The following is a 25,304-nucleotide window of genomic DNA, read 5'->3' as shown; positions in this document are numbered from 1 at the left end:
AGATATAAATACAAACAATATTATGAATTTTGAACTACAAAAAAATTGTGCCTATGTATTTTTAAAATTTTTTAATCACTATAAGAATAACTTATGAGGAACTTTGTATTAATATTTTATAATATTATATATTTCAAAAAAATTTAGATACCTGACTATAAAATAAATTCCAAATTAATCTAATCAGATTCATTATGTACCCGATTGACTCAGTCATTCATAGTTTATACAGCGTGATTAATTTACCTTGGATTCAGCGATACCGAATAACCATGGCATTAACTATTAATATTAAAATATAAAGTTTACTCTGAAATTTCAAGTATCTACGAATAACATTTTTAAATTACAACAATATAGGTATAACTAAAATTGTTATTCTCGGTTATTTAATATGTAATTTTATCCAAAGTTGAACCTTAATTTTTTTTTCTTGGAGCTTTTAAAACAACTGGGAATTTCAATCTACCCAATGCACCAACTAGATTCACTTTCCAACCGGAAAAGCTACTGAAGTTGAAATTCAAAGTATTATTTCGACAACCTATCGTATACACAGACACAAAAATAACATATAAATCATTGTAAAATTAATACATTCATCGCTCCCCTCAGTATCTAAATATTTATTTAGGAAGATATATTCAAGATAATACGACACTATTACCTATGAGGCTATGAAATACCATGAGTTATAACAAAATATATAGATCATAGATGATAATGATGATATGATATGAGATGACAAAGTTGGAATAAAAATATTCATTTTGTTAGATGTTTTATTTTTAGTAAAATACTTATCAGCATTTCAAACTGCTCGGCTGAGTTGTTAATATTGTCGGCCAATTTCTCGTTTAGTATCCTTGATGGTCTGCGCAGAACTACTATACGGTATATGTTGCGAGTTTGCGACCCATAATTGTAAGTTCATATAAAGTCACAATTGCAGCGTGATTGCTGTTATTTAATTTTTATACGACATGTCGACATGTACTCCTGTTGTAGGTACTCCGTACATTGCAGATTAATATTTGAGAATAATGTTTTTAAAATGGATAAGTAAAATGTATTTATATCTATTATCTACAGTTCGATTTAAGCTAATAACTGTTTACAAGAATATTGAAAAAAAAAACAAACCAATTAATGATTGTCACTCAATTTAATAATGTTTGAAGTGTGTTTAAATGAAAAAAAAAACAATACTATGTAAATCTTAATTTAACAATGAAATTAGTTTGTATGTAATATAAATAATATTTTTCTTAGTTATAGCTCATAGGTCTATATTAAAATTGTAAATACATAACACTAAAAAGTAAAAATTACATAAGTAATATATAATTTAAAAATTATAATTATTAATAAGATGTTTAGATATTAGTTATAGATTTCATTATGTTATATTAGGTATATCTTATTTTAAATGACTATACACATGCGAGACTGAAATGAAAAACAATTAATAATGTTGTCAATTAATATATAATTTGAATTTCGCTTGGTTTATAGTCTTAACTTACCCGTACTCTTTCATTTCTAGGATATTTTGATTTATTTACTTCTTTTTTTTCGGTTTTTTCATTAATAACCAACATGTTTCCTTTATTTTCTTCTTTTTCTACCTTTTCACCATCTATATTTTTTATTCCCGCTGCAAAAACATGAATATTATAATATGTGATTAATACCGTGGGGTAACCGGTGTAGGTATAATATATAATATTTAATATATAGTATTTTTTTTTTATTATTATTAATTGTTTATGGCATCAACTACATGATTATTAGCCGGCGTTACATATTAAATTTACATTAATTACTTACATACTTGCTTAATTTCTACTTATTACCTGTAAATAGTATTATAATAACATGATACAATATTTTTAAGGGATATTATTTATTAAGGCATTTATTGTTATTTTATAACGGTCAAACCAAGAAAATACAAAAAAATTATAATAATATTACATATTGTGTTATCAGACACAAGCAAACAATATTTCAATGAAAACTAATAAAAAATAACATAAAATGTTTACCACTAAAACTTACTATTGTTAACTAATAAAAGTAGTCCACAATAAGGTGGTATAATAAGTTATGTTAGCAAAAATTGTAATTAAATAAGATAATTTTTTTCATATATTATTTAACTGTACAATTTTTAGGTACAATAAGTAATTATGATGATATTATATAATAATTAATAACTAATATTTAGATGCGTGAGTGGCATTATAAGAAGTTATCATTGGTAATAGCTAATTTAATTTTTTATTCATTATTTGTAGACGGTAGTTTAATAAATCGGGATTCTATATGCATTTTATAATGCAGATGTTAGATGGTTTGGCAGGGCTCAACATTTGTAAGTTCATAGTTTTAAACTTTTTGAACGACAACACATATTTTTAATTTCATAGACTGAAACAAAATATTATTTGAACTATATTATTATCTCAGAGGAATAAGGAGTGCGACTTATTTAAACTTTTATACTTAACAATCATAAACTAATCGTCTACTATACTACTACTTACTACTCTAAACTATTCGTCCAAAATTTGATTTTTAATCATCAAAATAATATTTCATTTTAAATGAAAAATGTATGTTGTCATAAAAAAAGTTTGTCAGTCTAGGATATTTTATTGTTTATACTTTATTAATTATTTCAAAAAAAAAAAAAATATATATAGGTACTTTTATTGAAATGTATAGAATAAAAAATAAAAAACGGAAAATTTCAAATGTCTAATAATTTTTTTTTCTTTATTAATATATACACAATCTATATATATATATACGCAATAGCCACGGCACAATAAGAGTATGAGCTAATGACAAGGGAGAATGAAAAAATTGAATGAAGAAGCCACCCACTGATGACACTTACGTCTTTTAATTATTTTGTTTTAACAATTATTCTTTTGTTTTTTTTTGATTTAGTAGGTCTCTGCACCATTTACGCTTAAGGCAATGAGGAGGGTTACCAAGGATGATTAATGAAGCTGGATTTTTTATAAGGAATATCTAATGACTAATAATAACTTAAAAATCATTGGAATATTTTTAAAATTTTTATCTAGTATAGGAATTGATAAAATAAACATATTTTGTAAATATCCAGTTTCTACAGTTATTCATTTTTTGAAAAACAACGAAATAAGAATATCGGTACAAGAGAAATTGAGTGAATATTCAATGTTGTAATTTAAATGCTCATAAAAATTTAATTTGATTTTCCGGTAAAAATTTTTTATGTAATAAAAGTAGATAAATTCATGAAGAACCTTGTATTGAGTTTTTAAATCTTAGATTCAAAAAGATAAATTTTAATGAATTTCTAACTCAGAATAAATTGCAAATTTTCGTGATTTTTAAGCATTTTATCAAGCATTGAACTTTCAATGCTTGTTAAAAAAATTGTGACTATGTATTTTTAATATTATTTAACTACGATTGTGATAATATATTAGGTTATACTACTGTAAATTTCAAAATTTGACCTCCTCAATGCACAACTAAATTCAATTTCTAACTAGAAAAGCTACTGAAGTTGAAAATCGAAGCATTATTTCCGATTTCGACAACTTATCGTGTACACACACCAAAAAAAAAAACACATGACATTGTAAAATAAATACATTCATCGCTCCGCAATCTTAAATGTATTCTATTCTATAAATATATGTAATTATAATAATTTTATATGAATATAGATATAGAATATTTTACTTGGTATCTTATCATTGAATGATTTTTTATCCCCATTATTTTGTTGTTCGTTCACATTTGTGTTCTTTTCCTAATAATTTTAATAAAACAAACAATTCTGTATATATTTATCTGAAATAAAAGAAAATCGTGCATATAGGTATATAATATATATAATTACTTTTACACTTTCTTTAACTATGATCAATACTTCCAGATCGTTATCATTAGCTGGAGTAATCGATGGAAACGGTTCAATATTTTCTTTTCGCTCTTCGATTTTCTTTTTCACAACCCTTAATGGAGGCAATGAGTCAGACGATTTGATTTGTTGTAAGCTATTATTAGCGTGTTCGTTCTCGATAGGCTCAGCGTGAATTAAAGTATGGTTTCCTCCACAACTGACCTATAAAACATTTAAAACACTAAACTCTATTATATTTAAATTATTTATTTATAGATAAAAATTAATAACATACCATCTGTACTTTTAAATTTTTATCTACAAACTCTAACACGAGCGTTGGAGTTGTTATTTGATTGACATCTATGCAGAGCTTTCCGTATTTTCCGTCACCACACATAAATAGTTTACCACTCGCTAAAAATAAATTAAACAGATATTGAATAAAGTATTTTATTTTTATATTAAAATCACCAAACCTATATTGTAACTAAGATACTTAATATAATTTTATTGGATTTTAAGAAAGAATAAATAATTTATTCTAAAAAACGATTCTGAGCCGTTAAACATTTTCTTTTACCACATATAGGGCTTAATTTAGAATCTAAGTTTTTCAAATATACTGCTTATACCTTCTTTGCTCTCTCAGAATTTAAAACCACACATAGTTTTACAGTAGAATATTAAACAATGCATTGTAGAAATAAGTAGTTTAAAATTTGAATTATATTTATTAAAAGAAAATCTATTATTTCTTAAATTTAAGTATATATTGTATTGGATGTCTTTAAATAATTTTAACATATATTTATAAAGTTGTTACGTCTATAGTTTGGATTAACTTGCTAGTCACGAGAAAATTTAAAACTAAAAATACATTTTTTTTAAATACCTACTATATTTACAGATATTATCAAAAATGCTTTGTTATGATAAATATGGGCCCTTCAAGTGAATCCCGCAGACTATGCAGTGGCATACCCTGCATACCCTGTGCGCATGCATATGTAGTGGATAGTGATTAAAACATAAACGTACAAATTTAAATTACAAAATATTTTTTGTCATGCCTGCACCGAAAATTTAGATTTTTATGACACTTCGTCTGTTAAATGGGAATCTCTCTAGTGTCGGATGGTAAAGTGGAAATCTCCAAAAGTGTTGAGCATACACGATCAGACACTGAAATCTACCTATAACACTGTCCTTACAAAACATAATCTTTTGATTACATATTATATTCATATCATGACCTCTTTGCATGACGCATAAACATTTTTCTTCCACAAATTATTTTCGTATAATAGTCTATAATTGTTTCCAGGGATCTATCTTTGTTTGTACTCGTTTACACCTGTTACAACTTTTCATGTGTACCTATTCTTAATCTTTATGCCAATTATTCCTATAGTCATTCACATGTACTTTTATTATTCAGATTATTCAGGTTTTGATCACTTATATCAAAAAAATAAAATAAAAATAGTATATCAATATTAGTAGGTCATTGTAATAAGTGTGAAGTACTCTTTGAGGAGCTGTATCTCGCAGACCAATCAACGAAAAATAAAAACGTAAATTCATGAAAATAATGATTGTATCAATTCATGTTATTTTTATGATATGTTACCATTTGAAAATAAAAAGTTGATAGTTATTTCACTAGTAAATATAAGGGTGAAAAAAATTAAAATATCATACGGTTTTAGGAAAACGTAAATCTAGAAAATTAAAAAAAAAAAATAGTTAATACTTTTCGAGATAATTAGTGTACCCACTTAAATAGATCACCCTGTATAACTCGATCTGCTGCCATAGTAGAATAGGTTCATGGTATTATTATCTTAAAATTAACCTGAATGCTTTTAAAATATTATTGTGTTTAGAAAATAATAATATATTATAATATTTAATATTTATACTTAAGAAATGTCGGAAAATTTCAAGCCTACGCAATGAATGTTTTTTTAATTAGGTATGACAAAACAACTAATAACTAAAATTTTTGGTGAAAAAAAATCTTTTTTTATTTGAATTTTCTACTTCGACAAAATTTTAACTTCTAATGCAAAAAACAATATAATTGTGCTTAATATATTATAAAGGTGCTTAGGTAGTATGTAAATATAAATTATTTACCGGTGATAAAAGCACTGTGGCTCTGTCCACACACAATCTGAACGATCGGTTCGTTGGTAATAGGACAAGGGTACAGATGACCTTGTGATGTGACGCTCCGCAAACCTATTTGTCCACAGTCGTTGTTACCGCAAACAAACACTTTTCCTGCGTCTATAAGGTCAGTTTGACATTGAAATATCTTATTACTATAATATTATTATTATTAAAAAAATAATTTGTGTAGGTATTATAAATACGGATGTTGTACGTTAACGTATTTTATATCAATTACTTGCTGTAGTAATGGACGATTTATGTACGGTTAATAGTGATGATTTTGTTTACCATTCAATGCGATCGTGTGGTTAGCCCCGCAAGCTACTCTTACAATCTTTTCGTTTGTGTCGACCCGGCTTAGTGACCACATGCCATGACCAAGTTTTCCATACTCCTTATCACCGCACGTATACAAGTCTCCGATTCCTGAAAACCACCACCGTTTAATAACATATGATAATAATTGTAATATATTAACAACAGACATAATGGCTAATACAATATATATTATAATATAGAGATAGGAGAGTTCGATAAATGATGTCACTAAGGTAATTGTAATATTATGTCCATTTTACGGATATTTTTTATACCATTTATAAACTATTTGTTTATACTATTTTAACTATTTTAATATCTATACTTTAAATGTGCTACTGCAATGGGGTTTTCCATTCTCTCATAATATATTCATGTATATTTTTATTTTGTCATATTAGGATATGTTGTAAATAAGGGGCTAGGTAAATTGAGTCCGAGATAGTTTGGTATATTTTGAAGGTGGTAAATTGAGTCCCGGGAAAAACTGATAGTAGGTAAGTCGAGTCCCGGGAAAAAATTGGTAGTAAGTAAATATTTTGATATATGTTAAGCTATTTATATAAGGATATAATATTTAGATTTATATTGATTAAAAATATTAAAAATATAAATTAATAAAAATAATAAAAAATAAATGTCATTATTATTATACATTACATTATATTATCATTACATTTCAGTATCAATATCATTAGGTTGTCTCTTAAAAAACACTTAAACCGTCTTTTATAATTACAGTTTTGTTTTTTTCACTTATCATTACTTCCAATAGTGCGGGTAGCACTAAAGTTACTAAAGGGCCGCGTAGTGGGGACCGCTGGCATAAGGCATGGTTAATCAATTTTTCCAAAAACATTGCATGTAGTTATCATAATTTATAATACCTTATATTATCATAGATATGCATATACCTGGTTTGAGGATAAATCGTTATCGTTAAGCTATTTCGTAAAAATTTAAAATTCAAACGCTCAAAACATTTTTCCTATAATGACGCTTCAAATTTTCTCTATAATTATTTGAAGCAAAACTTATGGAAAACTTAATGTTGAACTTTTTAACCTTAGATATAAATACAAACAATTTTATGAATTTTGAACTACAAAATAATTTGAAAATATTCATGGTTTTGACGAATTTTTGTCAATATTTGAACTTCAAATGTTAATAAAAAAAAATTGTGCCTATGATGTATCCTTATAATTTTTTAATCACTAACTTTGAAATTGAAGCATTATTTCGACTAGTTATGTGCACAATGCTTCAGGGAAATTTTTCAGTACAAGTTGATAGTTAAGAAGCTAAATGAAATACATGTTTCTATTTAATTGTTGATGCTCGTTTACACAAAAAAAAAAAAATAATGGAAACCATTAAAAAAACTCCAATATCGCATTATACTACCTACTATAATATCGTCGTTGTGAGAATAAACTCCCTAAAAGTACCAAATTTATGATTTGTTTATTTTTTTTATTATCATTATTTATTTATCCCTGGATTCAGAGAAAAATCTATTTATGGATAAAATCTCCTATGTACTATCTGCATTGTATAATTGATGAAAAATAATAAATACATTCTCCTATGAGTTACCAAACATCAATCGTTTATAAAATATGGACTATGTGAATTTTTTTATTTAAAACGTTTATTTCGTCTCATAGAAGTTCGTGTTTTTGCGCATAGAATGTTTGTTCCTATCAATGACGATATATATCTTATAAGATTTGAATAAAGTCGACATTAGCCATTCGTTTTGGCTAATGAATAATTTTTCGTTTATATATATATTAACTTTAACCAGTCAATATTGGATAATATTAAAAGTTATATATTAAATAGATTTGTTATAGCATTTTATACCATGAAGCGTTGGATTTCCAGAGTATAATATTATCTTAATTAACCTATTACCGATTTAATCAGTTATATCTTACCGATAAAGTAAACAAGTGTGATTACGATTTAAGGTAACACTAAATATCTCAGGTGGAAGGCTTTGTATTTAAATGGGGTTTTCGGGAGGTGATAGGGAGTACTTAAATACATATTTTCAGATAAATTTCAAATTTTGAACATTTTTGGTGTGTGCATGCGAAATACAACTTACATTTTTTTAAATGGAAACACTATTTTTTTTCTACATATTCGGATAAATTATTTTTTTTTAAACATTTTTCGTATCAAAAGTTTTTTCTATTTACCAAGTTAGAGTAAGTTAAAATTTTGATTTATGCATAATTCGGGTTTAATGAAATATTGATTTATAACCACCGGAAATAATAAAATAAGAGTGAAATAATTAAACATTATTTTTAGAGTATGATATTTAGTCAATTGTATTAATTAAATGTATAACAAAATATTTATACTGATAAAAGTAATATTAATCGTACCTATAATAAAAAATAAAATGTACTAACTAAATTTATCTTATAAATTGTTCAAAATTTTCACCGTTATGTTTTAAACATGATTCAAGTAACCTAAAAAATGCAGCCAAAGTTTCCGCCTTGCTTTAGTCCTAACTTAAAATATCATATGCTACCTGTATTTTGGTTTTAAATCCTGAACATTGACAGATGGATCTGTATAAACCACAGTATTCAAACATCCAGAAATATAAAGATATGTCTTAATATATAGTTTAATTTAATTAATACATTTTATTTTTTACTATAATGTTAATTATTTGTAAATTTTATGGTAATTACTAATCGTGTTTTAAGCATATTCAATATTGCTAATAATTTAAAATGATTTTATACATTTGTATGGATGTTAAGACATTATCGAAAAGTTCGTGTATGATATCATATTATCCGGTTAATGTTAAGAGTTGGCTAATGTTGTATTATCCGACAAATGTCGACTTTATCCAAATGTTAATATTACTTGTAAAGTTGTAACACATATATAATATATTATATTATATGTATATATCAACAGAACAATTTTTCGATAGGTATTTTTTTACTCACTTGTGACGAACGCGGTGTGATTGTGCCCGCACGATATGTACACAACGGGCAGGGCGATTGGCACAATGGTCGGCACACTGACGTTGACCGAATCTTCGTCAATCGAGTTTAATCCTAGTTGTCTGTCGCTGTTCGATCCCCAGACGTAGACGTCACCGTTTTCTAACGGGAATCGAAAACAAAAATATAGTTTACTGTTAGAGAACGATATTTATAGTACCCATCGTAGGAGAAATCGATTTTGTGAGAAACCTGTAATCAATCTCTTACGGTTACGGTTTTTGAATACAATATAAATACATTTTATCAATTACATTTTCCACTATGGATCGTAATGTATGGGTGTGAGAATCCTAATGTGTTTTACGACTTTTGAATCAGTTTTAGCATTTAGTTTTTGGATGGGAGGTCTAAGTGGATAATGGTACCTGTAATAGAATTCAATGATCCAACTGCATACGCCTATATAGGAATGGACTGGTAGAAAAGAGGCTTCCGAGCTCCAACTATATCCATTATCTATTGATTGTGAGAGAGAGAGAAAAAAGTTCAACAAAAAAGATAGGAACGCGCTTAGAAAATGATAGCATATAGACACAGTATACAATGATATTATATGCTTGGGTTTTAATAATGTCTTTCTAACAATGTTGGCATTAGCCATCAGGCAGCCGTATGACAGTATAAAGGATATGTACATTGTACAGTCTATATATACATTGGCGGATATCCATAGAAAAATTTGGGGGGGGGGGGCTACGATTTTTCTTATGAACCAAAGCCGTGCACCCACACCCCCTCATTAATAATTTTAAACAAAATTTTAATTTAACATTGAAATAATTTTATTGAACAACTGAACGAAATATTTTGAATAAAATGGCTGTCTAATTATTTTTTTCATATTTAAAATTTAATAATATAATCCTACATAACAAATAATAATATAGCTTAGGCACTGTAGAAAATAAATAGGTACTATAAAATATTTGTCTTAAATGTTTTATTTTAAAACCATTATCCTTGAGGATTTAGAAAATTCATTTAAAATACATTCAGTATCCATATTTTTTGTTACATCTTTCTCTATACTAGTATGTAGAATAGAAAAATTTGTAAAACGTTTTTGATACATAGAAGTTCTCACCCAAGTCTTTATTACATAACAGTGCTATTTATGTGTTCTAAATTATTTATATACAGAGTGATCTAACTGGTGTCACCTTGTATAGGTATATAATATAACGAAAATTGTCTCAACATTTTTAACTGAAATGTACAATACATAATATTTAAAAAAAATGTTTCTTAATATTTTTTACTGAACTGTATAATATTTTTATAATATGGCAAACATTTTAGAGGGGACTTTGTGGCTATCAGGGGGGCTAGCCCCCAAGCCCTCCAGCCCCCCAATGTACTATTATTATTATATTAACAATCAAGACCTATGAGGACTGCCGTGTGATACGATCCAGCGGATAGTTGAATGATATTTTTATCATTGAAACGGGTAACTTCGATGGGCACATCGCTGTATGTTACGTCAGCCACCGATTGTCCGAGTTGGCCATCGCTGTTGTCGCCAAATCCATAAATGATGTTATTCTCTGACGAACAAAAATATAATAGTTCTCAAAAGACAAAACCAATTAAAGACTATTATTATGATACATATATTTTACAAATAATAACTTTATTAATCATCATAATACTATTTAAACTTATTTCAACACTCAATATGTAATAAGTTATTACTAATGACATTTGGCTTAAGGAAATTATTTCTGATGATTTATATATCATATAGATTTATCATTATCTGGTATTTATTGTATTTCATAGATTGTCTTATGTGGAATATATCATATTGCACTATAATGTTTATTGTTTATGATTTTATTTATTATATTCTGTATGAATGTAAATACATAGATTTGAAGTATATATTTTTGAACGTGATAAATAGATAATATATTAGGTTGAAATATCTTAAATTACTATCAGTTTGATTCTAAATATAAGTTAGTTAGTTAATAAGTTTAGTTATTTTAAAACTACATTAAAATATCTTAGTCAACGTTTTTTATAAGAATTTTAACTTTTAAGCTCGATGAAATATTTTAATTTTACCAAGTGCCACGATTGTAGGTCGTACAAATATCAAAAAGTTTTATCCGATAGGGATTATTATTTATTTTTATGAAATTACTAATATTTCTAAACATATATCTGCTGCGGTCACTCATCCGATGTCTCGACGTCATATATGTATTTGCATTACTAACTATTCTTTAAAATTAGTTTATTGCGTTCGACTGCTTTAGTATAAATGACAAGGATTCCTGAGCTTAACTAAACGATGCGTTTTAGAAGATAACGTATTTATTGAAATATGAGAGAAATATAGAGTTGAATAGGATATATTATACATAATATATAAATGCAGTATGTAACAGAAAGATACGAACTTCTATGACTTTTATATGTTTTTATATACTTCATTTGTCATATCTTTCTATTTCACCCTGTGGATTATAATATAATTTCAGCGTAAGAAAGATCACCGTAACATATAAATATAGTGAGTAATACTTGATATAAATGGTTTATCTAATAAACAGTAAATCGTTGTTTGTCACTTCGTTCAACATAATTGTTGTAATTCGTGTTGTTCAAACACGGAACGATTATTCTCAATAAAAAAAATGCGTATTCGTTTTGATAAGTTGGAAAAACGTTTACAAATAGAAACTACATTAGTACTAAAATTCCCCTCTAAAAAATATTTTTATTATTTGTGTTTTATTTTTGTACGTAATGTAATTTAATTTTAAGTACACATATTATTATATAAATAATAATACAATTTTTTATTGATTTAACCCACGGAAACATCGGCCATTGAGTGGAAATTATAAAAGTATATAAATATTTATAAGTTTAACAAAAGTAACACACTTAAATACTAGTTGAAAGTTACAAATTACAATGCGATAATGAAGTTAAATTTTGTTGAGGAGATTGGAGGTGATGACCAATTTTATTGAGGCAGCAATTGAAAAAAAAAATGTTTTATGGAATCGACTAATTAATTAAATAAAAATGACCTACACGAATATGATCACATTAAGCGGAATTCATCGTAATATTATGTAATTACCGTCTAATAGAATGATAAGACTACATTACCTAAAATTTCTTTAAAACCGTACACAGGTAATCGATGTAAAGAAAATTTTAGAACGTTTCTATTAAATTAGAATGTCCACACAAAAATACATAATACATATCACTATCAAACCAACATATTCTTGCTTCTTAATTTAAAAATAACCTTTTAACATAAACAATAAATACTATTATGTATTTTAAATTGTCAATTATTTAAACCCCATATTAATTATATCCTATATAGTCGTACACCAAAGAAAATATCAAAAATTAATATAATTCAATTGAATAGATAATAAATACTAATAATTATTCAATTAGAATACATATTAGATACATATAGTTTACTATTTTACTTATACATTTTAGTTTTTACTAATAAATAATAATATATAAGTACAAATTACCTGTTGAAACAATTGTGTGTGACCGTCCACAAACTATATGCTTCACCTTATCTGGTTTTAAACCTACAACAATATCCATAATTAGGTACATTCATTTTCCTGACGAATGATCCAATCCATACTTTTAACACAATTAGGTTTGTAGACATTTTCTCTATGCCCTAGGCCAAGTTGTCCGAAACTATTTTTTCCAAAACAAAATACTCTTCCGTTTTCTAAAAAACAAGTTTTCAATTGCATATTATAATTTTACATCAAAATACTATAAGAATTTATTCTATCAATAATAATGTATATGCGTGTGTTCTTTTGCTTTGTTATATATTTTTTAAATAATTATTCTTAATTCATCACAATCACGCGATCATATTTATCTTGAAGAGTAAAAAAAGAGTAATCAAATTTATTGGTTAAAAATTTGAATTTTAAACGCGCTAAAGCTAACTAATAAAATACAATTTCATTTATTAAAAATTTAAAACCTTAAAGCTTATATGATTTAAGATTCTATATAAATATATAATAAATAATAACATATTAAGCTTAACTTCAAAAATAATATTATTCACCACATAAAAAATTTTAAATTAATTTTATTTTTTATCGATATTCATACATCATATTGTGAAGTATATTCAATTATATTATAATAATTTATAGTAATTAATAAGCATGTACGCCTTATATTTACTATAGTTTATATTATCTTTTATGTATTTTGATTTTTTGACTTAGATCTTGGAGCAAACTTCAACAGTGAAAATAACATACATAACAAAATAAAATTAAGAACTATTGCCTATTTAGAGAGCTTATTTTGACTAGAACCTACTCACTATTTGTAGTTTATACTATATTTTTGAAGCCAAAAGTCCAATTTTAACAGCATTAATTTCCTACGTCAATACAATATTAAAATTGATAACTTCAGTAGTTATAATTAGGACTTAACAAATATACTAATCTAGTATATTAAAGTATAATAAAATCCATTATTATTCAAGTATTATTTATTTCAGTTAAATTGTAACGTATGTACATTCATAATTGGTTTTTTATTGTTATAATTGTTTATTTCTGGCTATTGAACTATATAGACGGGTGGCTGTGTTTTTACTGCAACTTGCATTTGGAGATCGGAATGAATATTGTGGTTTGGGAAGAAGTTTTCAACTAGAATATTTAAATGTTTGGTAGAATCTTATATTTGGAAAATGTTGTATTTCATACATCCATACAATCTTAATAAGGAGATTTTAAATATTTTGATTCGTTTGCAAAGTGAGCTTTGATGATTTGCTTTCTAGATTATGATGGAGCGACCGTTTTCTGTTGATCATGAGATTATTTTTTCCGTTTTTCGTGTACTATATTATGAATACTGGGGATTAGCCACCAGATAAAATGTAGTAAGGCATTTGTCTAATGAACACTTAGATCATAATTTTTTTTGTGGATTAATTATTTATATGTTATTATAAAAGATTACATTTGAATAATTTCCATTTCCGACAAAAAGGTTGTTATGTATATGCATTTATTTAATTTAATTTCAAGTGTCATTTTATTTAGCAATTGGCCAAGTTGTTTTGATTTACCTGCAAGTTATCAGTGATAATTATTAGGACCTTATTTGGTGGGCTATTACAAGTCATGTACCAATATCCTAGTTAAAAATCATCAAAAAAAGACTAGGAGCGAAGTCTTCCACTTTGTGGTGGTTGGTCAGGCCGATCGGGCTAAGGAAAGATATTTCAAATGTCTCCAGGTCAGTAGAATCGGAAACTGCTAAGGATTGGCGCCATCCAGCGTTAAAAATTTTGACTTAAAGCATGTACCTATATAATATCTAAATATTTACTAATGATATAATTTCATAATATTAGTTAATTTTGAAATCAAAACTTAAATGTGTTTAATGTCTGTATGATTATTTGTATGTCTATTTATTACATTATTATCCAATACCCATAACCATTATTTTGATGAGATCTGATAGATTATATAATTATTGTAATATTTGTAATTATAACTTTCTGAAATCTGAACTTAAAGAAATTATTGAAACTTAGCGAAGACATTATAATCATCGAAATACATTGGATTGTAGATTGTATATTATAGCTATATTGTATATTTTACAAGTGCGTGATTTCCAAATGTACCAAATATTATGTGTATCTAAAATAATATATTTAGAATATTTTATTCAGAGTAATTTTATCTTATTATTATTTATTATTTATATCTGCATATTTGACTAAATATTTTTGCAAAGAATTTAATTTAAATCAATATACTCACACAAAGCTTTGTATAAAAGTAGTAGAGGTCAATATTTTGGTTATAATTCATGAGGATTTAATGGTGGCATGTGAATGCGATAATCATAGCATTCGCACAGCGACGCCTTTTAAATATTAATTATTCATATATCGATCAAGAGAGCTATATGTATTGTATATAATATGCACTACCTATCTATGAAAACTTTATATTGTAGAACAAACAAAAATGCGCGAGTCGAGTCCTGTTGAAAATCAAAAATTACATACAATATATAATGACCATGAACCATATTATAAGTAGTTTCTATCTGATGTCACTTCATAATTTTTAAGAACGGGTTAAAGCAGATGTCAAAATTACGTGTTGACCTAGTCTTTAGGTAATCAAAACAAATATTATTTGACTCAAATTATGTTGTTGAGAGTTGACTGATCAGTGAAAGTAATATATACTTTAATAGTATTACGTGTCTATTAGCGAATCCTGCATCATGGTTTCGTTCGCGAAAAATTAAATAAATCCAGTAAATTTTCTCTGTTTTATACAATTGTATGGTCTGGACAGGTCTTTAAATAAAATATTTTTAACACGTCATGTGCACGTAGTTTTGAACAAATATAAAATGTACCTATGTCTAAAATTATATATGATTATAATAAATTTTTATTTTTCAAAAACAAGTACAATAACCCTGTGCAAACATAAAAATATTCTTTTTTCGTGAGCTAACAAATTCCATTTGCGTGAATCTGTCTTTAAAATACGTATAAGTTTTAATTTTATGACTATTATGAAAACGATTAAAAAATGTAAAAAATTGTTATTTTACAATGACAGCATATTATTATTTAAAAATATATTTTTTTAAATTATGTGTGTAGACGTTTAAATAGATCATCTTGCATGTACGCTGGTGTATTTGGGCATGGACCAATAATTGCATCTCTTATATTTTACGGTTAATGTACCAATTGCAACTGTATTCAAATTAGTCTGATATTTATTGATCAATTGATTACTGGCTAAAGTGGCTGGTTTTAATATATTTTATAATAGTATAAGGAATTATATGAAACGCAGACAAGCACGTAGGTATATTGTAATAAATAGTACAAAACAAGATGAATATATTTCAAATAAAGCATATTTAACAATACAATTAACAATCAATTCTTATATCAAGAAATACAAATCTGGCCAAATTAGTGGAAAATAATTTTTAAAAATTGTGTCATTATTATTGTAAAAAAGTTTAAGTGTGAATTTTAATATTATTATGTACCTATTAATACTCCCAAAAAATATTTATGTATTTATATATATATTTATTATATTTATAATTACGATTAAATTTTGAATAATTGACGATTAATATATCTATCATTATTATCAATTATAATTATTATCATTATCTATATCATTATTATTACCTAATTTATTTGTATTATATTTTTTTTAAATCAGCATGTAATTATTATACCTCGTGGTGAACAAATATATTATTTTGCAAACTAACCAAATTATGTTATTCTGAATTTTTATACCATGCTCAAATTATTCATTAAAATATTATTTTTATTTTTAATAAATATAAAATACAAACATCATGATTACCTTAAATTCAAAATCTTATTAATTTATGATTTAATCGCCTATTCTCTTATTACTATTAATATTATTTTGACAAACACGGATCAACATGTTGATGTGCACATGGCTTATAAATTATAATTTATGAGTTAAGTGCTCACCTTGATTCATGGGTGGTAAGTAGTGCAAAGGTAGTAAAATACTAGAAATCGCACAATTTATTATGTATTAATACTCACTAAAAAATCAGCTAGTAACTAACTAATAAGTTTTCCTTACATAATGTAAAATGCATAGAGCGCAATTCTTGGTATATCGATCCAAAAATTTTTAGAGCACAATTGGTTTATCGACCTCAAAATGTTTAGAACGAAATTGGTATATGAAAAGGTAATTTTAAGCGCAATTGGTAAACTCCTATATATTTTATTTCTAGAGGTTCTATTACGTTTTTACGAAAATAAAATTCGCTGATAAATCGTTTGAAATCCAGAATAGCGAAATCTTACTGCAGACAATTCCAGAATGTTCTTCCCCGCAGCTGATTTCAATCACTGGATCATTTCTGATGAAAAAGTGACTTGGAATGTTGTCTGCAAAACTACTTTTTCCATATGTGAAAACAGCTCCGGTTTCTGAAATCCGATTTGAATTTCACATTATAATTTACGCAAAATATTTAGTTTCTTAACCTCTAACTATAAGACTATGTAGATATCTTACTATGTAGATAGACATACAATGGATAAAAAAATCACCGATGATACATGTACAACGTATACGCTTACCTACCCTTAAAGTCGTATGTAACATTTTATTTTAACGCTTTCAGAGATACAATGATACATGTAATCAATATGAAGTTTGTCAGTATTAGAAACAAGCCTGGGCAAGTTAATGATAATTTTTAACCGAGTTAAGTTAAGTTAATGGAAAACATTTTAAAAAGTTTAAAGTTAATAGTTAATAGTTAATCTAATTCTTTTTTTAACTCAGTTAAGTTAAAAGTTATATGAACATTTTCAATTAACTTATTAACTTAAGTTAAGTTATTTTTTTTTTATATTATATCTATATAAATGATAAAAATCATAAATATTATTGACCACAGGAAATAGCCAATAGCTTTTCTATACATAGGTATTGAAATAATAGAATTATGTAGTAGGTATGAAAAAAATACATAATTGAAAATGCCGAAACAAATACAATCTTTTGATTTATTAACACACTATTACAGACAACTGACAAGTATTATGCATTTTTTTTAAAATTATTAAATAAAAATAACATGGTATTTAAGATTGCACTCTGAATAATTTTTCAGGAAACTAAAAGTCTAAAACTGTTTGAGAATATAGCCAACTATATACTTAATTATATTTATTATTTAATTATTTATAAATTAACTTAACTCGAATTTGATTAAAAGTAACTCGTTATTTATTAAGTTTATATCAATTAAAATAAGTTAAGTTAAAAATTAAGTTTATGAAAATTAAATTTTAAAAAGTTAAGTTAAAAGTTAAAATTAACTTAACTTTTAACTTTTTAACGCGTTTATGCCCAGGCTTGATTAGAAATTATTGGTTATAACATAAAACACAATAATTACAAGGCATATGATAATTATAGAGACATTAAATTAGGTAAGTATATAATTTTTACGTGGTTAAGTATTGAGCAACTAAAACGCCACACATGGTTGATATTTGTAAAGACGTTTTTAAATTGAGTTTCTGAAGTAAAGACCGATTTTATAATTTTATTGTAGTCATTTTTAATTAATTAATTTTATTTTATATAAAACATTGGACACTACACAATAATAATATTACGTATCCTACTACTTTCTATTTGACATTTTATACATTGCATGTTATACATAACTATAAACAAATATTATATTTAATGAAAATATTGATTTTTAACAAAATATAGAATTACGTTCAACGTTCGTTTTATACCTACAACTACTGTTATACTCGAATTTAAATAGTAGGTATTCAAAATATTGATTTAATCACGTGTAATCTAAGTGAAAAACAAAAACAATTCTCGTTAATTACGATGAAGTATCTTATTGTCAAGTTTAAATCTTGTAAAATTAAAAAATAATATAATAAATGTGCAGTAAAAACTTAAATTTTTCGTTTTTATGCTTTACCGCGTAAATATAGAATATATAATCCTTGCAGACATATAAGAAGAACAATTTTTTTACAAAATTTAATCATAATCAATTGACTTAATCATAACGAATGCTGAATGCATTCGATATTAACGAACTAATAATTATTACACAGATTTAATTATGTTTTAATTTGTTTATAAAAGTATACTTATACGGCATAAACTATATTGTTGTTTAAATAAGTAAACTGTTTAAAAATCCACTGCTTCGAGTCACCCAAATATCTAAGCTTGGTCGATATATATAATTTATGTAAAATATGCAATTCAATTATAGAGGGCATGGAATATGTGATGCATGAAAAAAGTGGAGAGATGTATTCTCATCATCCTTCGACCACTCGATAGTAATAATAAAAAATGAAATCTTTAATATTTGCCGTAGATTTCGACAACGTATATATTATTATAATAAATATTATTTATTATTAATCCATCGTTGTCATTTCGTAATCGATAGATTTTAACCAACTTATGAAATAGCCGAACAGGTACAAAATATTTAAATTTCAAAGGACGAATCATACAAAAATACAATCTGTCAAGTTTATGCGATAATATTATACACTCATGCAGAGATACTGCCTTACCCGGTATCACGTCTTCTTCGGACATATCGACGGTCCGCGATTTTCCACACTAATATTTTCCGGGACAAAATCCGTGCGGACACGAACGAAGCGTGGTGATTTATAGGCAGCCAGAAACGTACCGCACATTGTGTTTACGGTAGTTACACACGTGGTTGCCAAGCGAATGTGACTACTTACGCCTAAACATCATAACAACAACTATAACATAGTGTACATAGCCGATACCACCCCTCTGGGCAACAGTTATTTGACAGAAATGCGCACTGATGAGCATAATATGTAATTCGTATGCATTACAAGCGTTGAGGTATATATTGTACAAAATCAAATATAAGAAAATAAAAATACTGTACAGTTTACCTATGCTAAAATAGTAAAATATACTATGCACATTTATAGACGTGCGTATACAGGTTGCCCTAATGTAAAATTCAACAATTTCTTAACTCAACATTTGGAGGCCAGCAGTAGCATAAAAGTAGCAGCAGTATAAATGTAGGTATTTAAAATTAAATATATATTAACACAATGTACAAATAATTATGAATATACCTGTACTACCAAATAGTGCCTATCATAGAACTCCCTTTTTGATTGAATAAGTAGATATAAATAATATTGCTTCAGTGGTTCCCAATCTATTTTGGATTCGTTACACCATCCTGTTTGTATCATTTTATATGTAGGTAGTAGCTACAATTATTAAAATTGTTCTACTACAATACTAATATTATGTGAAAGCAAATGTGTACAGGTTAACCTGTACCTTTAACCTTAACCAGTGGTTCCCTAACTTTTTTTCCACGATGCCTTTTTAGGACTAAATATAGCCATGGTGTACTGCTGTGAATACTATTAAAGTCAGGACAAAAAAATACTCATTAATAACACATTTTTGAAGAAAAAAAATTTGATTTATTAGGAGCCGTAGACCGCGGTGCCTCAGAATTTGCCCGCAGTGCATAGTTTGGGAATCACTGCCTTAAACTATAAAGTTAAAATAACGTTAATATAATAACTGATAAATTTTGATTTGAAAAGACAAGATACTAAGGTGATTATACGAATAATTATTAAAAAAATACCTAAACATACATTACTAGACTTCTATTCTGCTTGAAGATTTTCATATCTCTCAAAGGCCTAAGGGGTACGCAATCACTATATTATCAAATGTTAGAACTTCATGATTCTTTGTAAAATTCGACAGATGCTGGCACTGCTGATAAAGTAAATAACTAACCCAATTTAATTGTCATTTGTCATCAACTTGTTTGAATTTATTAACTTAACAACCAAACACCTTTTAAATTGATACTATAGCAATTTTGTAAACACTAAAGTACACATAAACAATTAGTATTAAAAATTTACGATTTAATTAATACTGTGTTAGTTGTTGATAAAAACAAATATTTCTTATAATATATAACATAATATATTAGTATTAGAAAGTTTCTTGTAATAAATAACTATGTCATCTAGAGAAGTATCAATAAATGAACAAATACATGAAACACAGGACGACGATACTATTTTATCTTTTTATCCGGCAGATATCGATGGGGAAGATATCGATGATCTTAATATTTCAGAAGTAAAAAATTGAACTATGTAACATCATAACTCTATGTCTCTATAGTTATACTCTATAACCTTTTTAGTTTGTAAGTCTTCATTTTGTTACATCCCTTATATGGCTTTTTATCGTCTTAAAAATTATTCAAAGACAAACTCCATTGAATCGATCTAGCAATACCTAATACCTATAGTTGATTTATTTATTCTCCATGATGTTTTATATGTATTTATCAACAAACATTTTTGTACCTTATCCGTAAGTTAATACTTTTTACCTTTAGAAACAATTGATTTGTTTGAAATTCTATTTAATTTAATTATTTTCCATAGATATACGTTAAATGTGATAATAAGTAACAATTTTCTAACAATTAAAATCACTGACATATTATGACGTTTTCCGAAATAAAATATAAAAAAAACATTTGAGCTATTAAAAAGGTAGGTACAATTTTGATGCTAACTGAACGCAATCTAGACTATAGGTAATCATATAATCTACGTGACTATGATGTAAAACAAAAAATGATGTAACATAAAATAATAAACTATCGCTCCATTATCAGTTAGATGAAATACATACGTCATATTCATATAGTAGAAAAATTGTTAGGTAGTTTTGATTAAAACTACTAAAAGATTCCCACAAAACAGCTTTAATATCAAACAAATATAATTTAATAATATTAATATATGTACCTATATATATCTGCATATACCTACATGATTGATTATTAACTATAACATATAACAAAAAACATTATTAATGGTGTTGATGATTGAAGAACTAATTAAATAAATTATAAATACAGGAAAATATAATTAAGTATGAGAACACGTACAGAATGGATTCGAAAAAACCATTCGATGAACGCCTAGCCAAAGTAGTACTAACAACTGAAATTAAAAACCATTTCAACGACGAAACCAAGTACGATCAAAACGAAGCAATACAAACCTGTATTGATATTTCACTTATTGTAAGAAATAGGATTCGGGAAATGGATTTTGATAGGTAAAATTATTTGATATTTTAATTTAATAGCTTACATGGTCAGAATTAAAATTAACAGAATAATTAATTTTAGCACACACATAAATAATTATTTTTAAATTTTAGTAAGTAACTATGGTATTTATTTGATTTGTTTGTTCAATGAAGCATCTGATTAAAATAAATCATGTTTACTACTATATAGTACTAAACTAGAAACTTTTTATACCTAAACATAAAGTGATTATATATATATATATGTTAAAACATTCTATTAATATACCATATTATTAATGAAATTATGCATTTTAACGAACAACAATTTTCAAAATTGACCAAATGGAACAGTGATAAACCAAAAAGGTAATCTATTGTTGCTAAGGCAGCAAGATTTGAAGAAATAGTGGTTGCTTCCTTAAAAATTTATTAAAATACATTTTAAATAGTTATTTTACATCACTGTGTGGTGTGATCAGTGATCATAATATTATATGCTAAAAAAAATAATATAATCTTTCAACATTTTTATACATAGAAAACCAGAGTCTATTCCCCATTATGTAGTTAAATCTGTAACTTATCTGCCACCTATAGTATAGGTATAACAATAATAATGGACGACAAAACATTTTAAATATTACTTAAAGGTCTATTTTTATTATGATTAAAGAACGTATTTGAATTCGTGATAAATTTAAATTATTTTAAAATTTATAATTTTTCTAAGAGCAAATTTCTTTTTAAAAAGCTTAACTATTCATTAGGTGCTGAACCATATTCAAGTTGAAATTTTAATAATTTAAGCCTGACAACTACATACTTAAAAATTTATTTCTAGAGTTCCAATGTATAACCAATAGTTTAATTTTCAATTTGTTAAACCTAAACATATAATACCAAACATTTCAAATTGATATTAACCTTAGGGTATCAGGGAACGCGTTTTCAAAAAATTGAATACTATTTATCATATATTTTTATACATTATTTCAGGTATAAAATCGTTTGTATTGTCGGAATTATGGAAAAGAAAAGCCAAGGAGTGTTATCAGAAGTAAAATTTTTACGCGATATAAACAGGGATAAATATGTTAAGACCAAGTTTGAAAATAATAATTTAGTTGCTACTATTGTCGTTGGTGCATTTTATCACGAATAAATCCCACAAAAAGTTGTTGGTTGACCAAAGTACTTATGATTAATGAAATTTGATTGAAGATAATGATTAGAACATAAAATATTGAATTTTTTATCGATAAGATATTAAACGTATAATTATATAAATGGGTAGATTAGTGGACTACAACTTTTGCGAGGAGCCCTCTGCCAATCTGCCATTTCACTCAAAATTATAACGTTTTAGTATTCAACATTTAACATTTAACTTATGAGTTATTAAAACTTATGGATATAAATGATATTATACAACTTATTATAAAATTAGAAATATAAGTTGTGACAAAGAAAATAAATATATAAAAATGCCATATATCTTTGTAATTTTTACATTTTAACATTATTCTAAAGTTTAAAATATACTATATAGGCAGGTTATAGGTATACAACAGTATTTTTCTACATCTATAAAATTTCTTGAATTTTTAGTTTTAATTTAATTTAGTGCCACTGGTATAATCAATATTATAATGTATTATGAACAAATTATTATTTTTTTTTAAAAACCTCATCAACTAAGGTTATTGGCTTACATTTTAGAGATACATCATTATTAAACTATATCTAATTTAAATTATTACATTATGGCAGGTTTTAGAGTATTATATACAAGGCGAATAGAATGTTAGAAAACGAAAAAAAAGATAATGTAATTATATAAGGTTATAAAGTTTAGTTCTTTATAGAAACGTTATGATGTTACTTCAATTTTCAAAACTGGGTCCAAATTATTTTATTGTCTTTGAATATAATATTTAAAAACTATATTACTATGTAATTAATTACTAAGGTATACAAATAAAAATAATATCGACTGTATAAAAGATTGGCGAATTCAATAAAGATCGAATTGGTGGATGAACTGCAAAGGCTCTTCCTCAGTTCTTCCAGATGTGTTATACTGAATTAAATTGAAGTGTTATTCGAATATATGTTCTTAAAAGTTCTAGGATGTAATGAATAATAAAAAATGAAGGATTTATTGCAAAAATCTCCATCTGTTAATAATTATAAGCTTTAAGAATTTAAGTTATGATACAACAATATATTAATACATTAAAATATTTTTACTATTTAGTATTTATTAAATTTTAGATTCTGAGCGGAGCGATTGAGTTTACAACGATGTGTGTTTTTTTTTCAGATTCACTCAGAGTGGAGCGATGAATGTATTGATTTTACCATGATGTGTGTTTTTTTTTCTTTTTTGTGTCTTTCATCACGTTTTGGGGTAGTAAAAGTGCTTCGATTTTTGTCTTCAGTACCTCGTTCGACCAGAAAGTGAATCTAGTTGGTACTTTGGAGGGGGGAGGGGGTCTAAAGTAAAAAATACTCAATATTTTTCTAAATAATCGGGATAAACAAACTAAAAATTAAGGGAAAAACGGGGAATTTTACACACAATCAGTTTTCGACAAAATCGATTTTGGTTTTTGATGTAACTTTAAAACAAATGACCATAGATACATAAAATTTTCACCGAATGTTTATATAAGTATATTCTATCCACCATGCAATTTTCAAAAAATATTCGACTTTATTTGATATTTCGACTTAAGTTGAACTATTCATAGGTATTTGCAATTTTCGATCATTATTATTATTTTTTAAATTAATATCGATAAAAATTTATTTGTTAGGCAGAAAAGCTTGAAAATTTAATACAAGGCTCCTAACACATTGTGACAATAGCAGTTGAAAAATACTAAAAATACATAGACACAATTTTTTTTATAAGCATTTAAAGTTCAAATTTTGACTAAATACGTAAAAATGTTCAAATTATCTTAGATAAAAATTCATAAAAGTTTTTCTTTTTAAATCTAAGATTTAAAAATTTAATACAAGGCTCTTAACATATTTTTACAATAGCAGTTGAAAAATAAAAGAAATGCATGGTCACAATTTTTT

General features: G+C 26.1%; 2 protein-coding genes across 2 annotated transcripts; one reads left to right on the top strand and one right to left on the bottom strand.

Annotated features, from left to right (window-relative positions):
* Window positions 1-766: 766 nt before the first annotated feature.
* Window positions 767-19,772, bottom strand: LOC107162750 (X-linked retinitis pigmentosa GTPase regulator-like). The gene is made up of 13 exons (XM_089219726.1): window positions 19,640-19,772; window positions 17,366-17,491; window positions 13,100-13,192; window positions 12,978-13,040; window positions 10,845-11,006; window positions 9,397-9,558; window positions 6,380-6,517; window positions 6,053-6,205; window positions 4,206-4,327; window positions 3,908-4,132; window positions 3,748-3,817; window positions 1,527-1,657; window positions 767-1,449 (listed from the first exon to the last, which is right to left on the bottom strand). Exons 1-13 carry the CDS (start codon window positions 19,662-19,664, stop codon window positions 1,426-1,428), a joined length of 1,494 nt encoding a protein of 497 aa, XP_089075852.1. The 5' UTR covers window positions 19,665-19,772; the 3' UTR covers window positions 767-1,425.
* Window positions 19,773-21,116: 1,344 nt separating this feature from the next.
* LOC107162771 (dynein light chain Tctex-type 5-like) lies at window positions 21,117-23,597 on the top strand. The gene is made up of 3 exons (XM_015509792.2): window positions 21,117-21,239; window positions 22,036-22,238; window positions 23,211-23,597. Exons 1-3 carry the CDS (start codon window positions 21,117-21,119, stop codon window positions 23,374-23,376), a joined length of 492 nt encoding a protein of 163 aa, XP_015365278.1. The 3' UTR covers window positions 23,377-23,597.
* The last annotated feature ends 1,707 nt before the right edge of the window (window positions 23,598-25,304 follow it).

Source organism: Diuraphis noxia, unplaced genomic scaffold, assembly GCF_037042655.1.
Source record: "Diuraphis noxia isolate RWA-SAM2 unplaced genomic scaffold, SU_Dnox_SAM2 contig0002, whole genome shotgun sequence".
NCBI classification, from domain to species: Eukaryota; Metazoa; Arthropoda; class Insecta; order Hemiptera; family Aphididae; genus Diuraphis; species Diuraphis noxia.
Note: the sequence above shows the minus strand (reverse complement) of the source record. Positions and strands in the feature narration are given on the sequence as shown.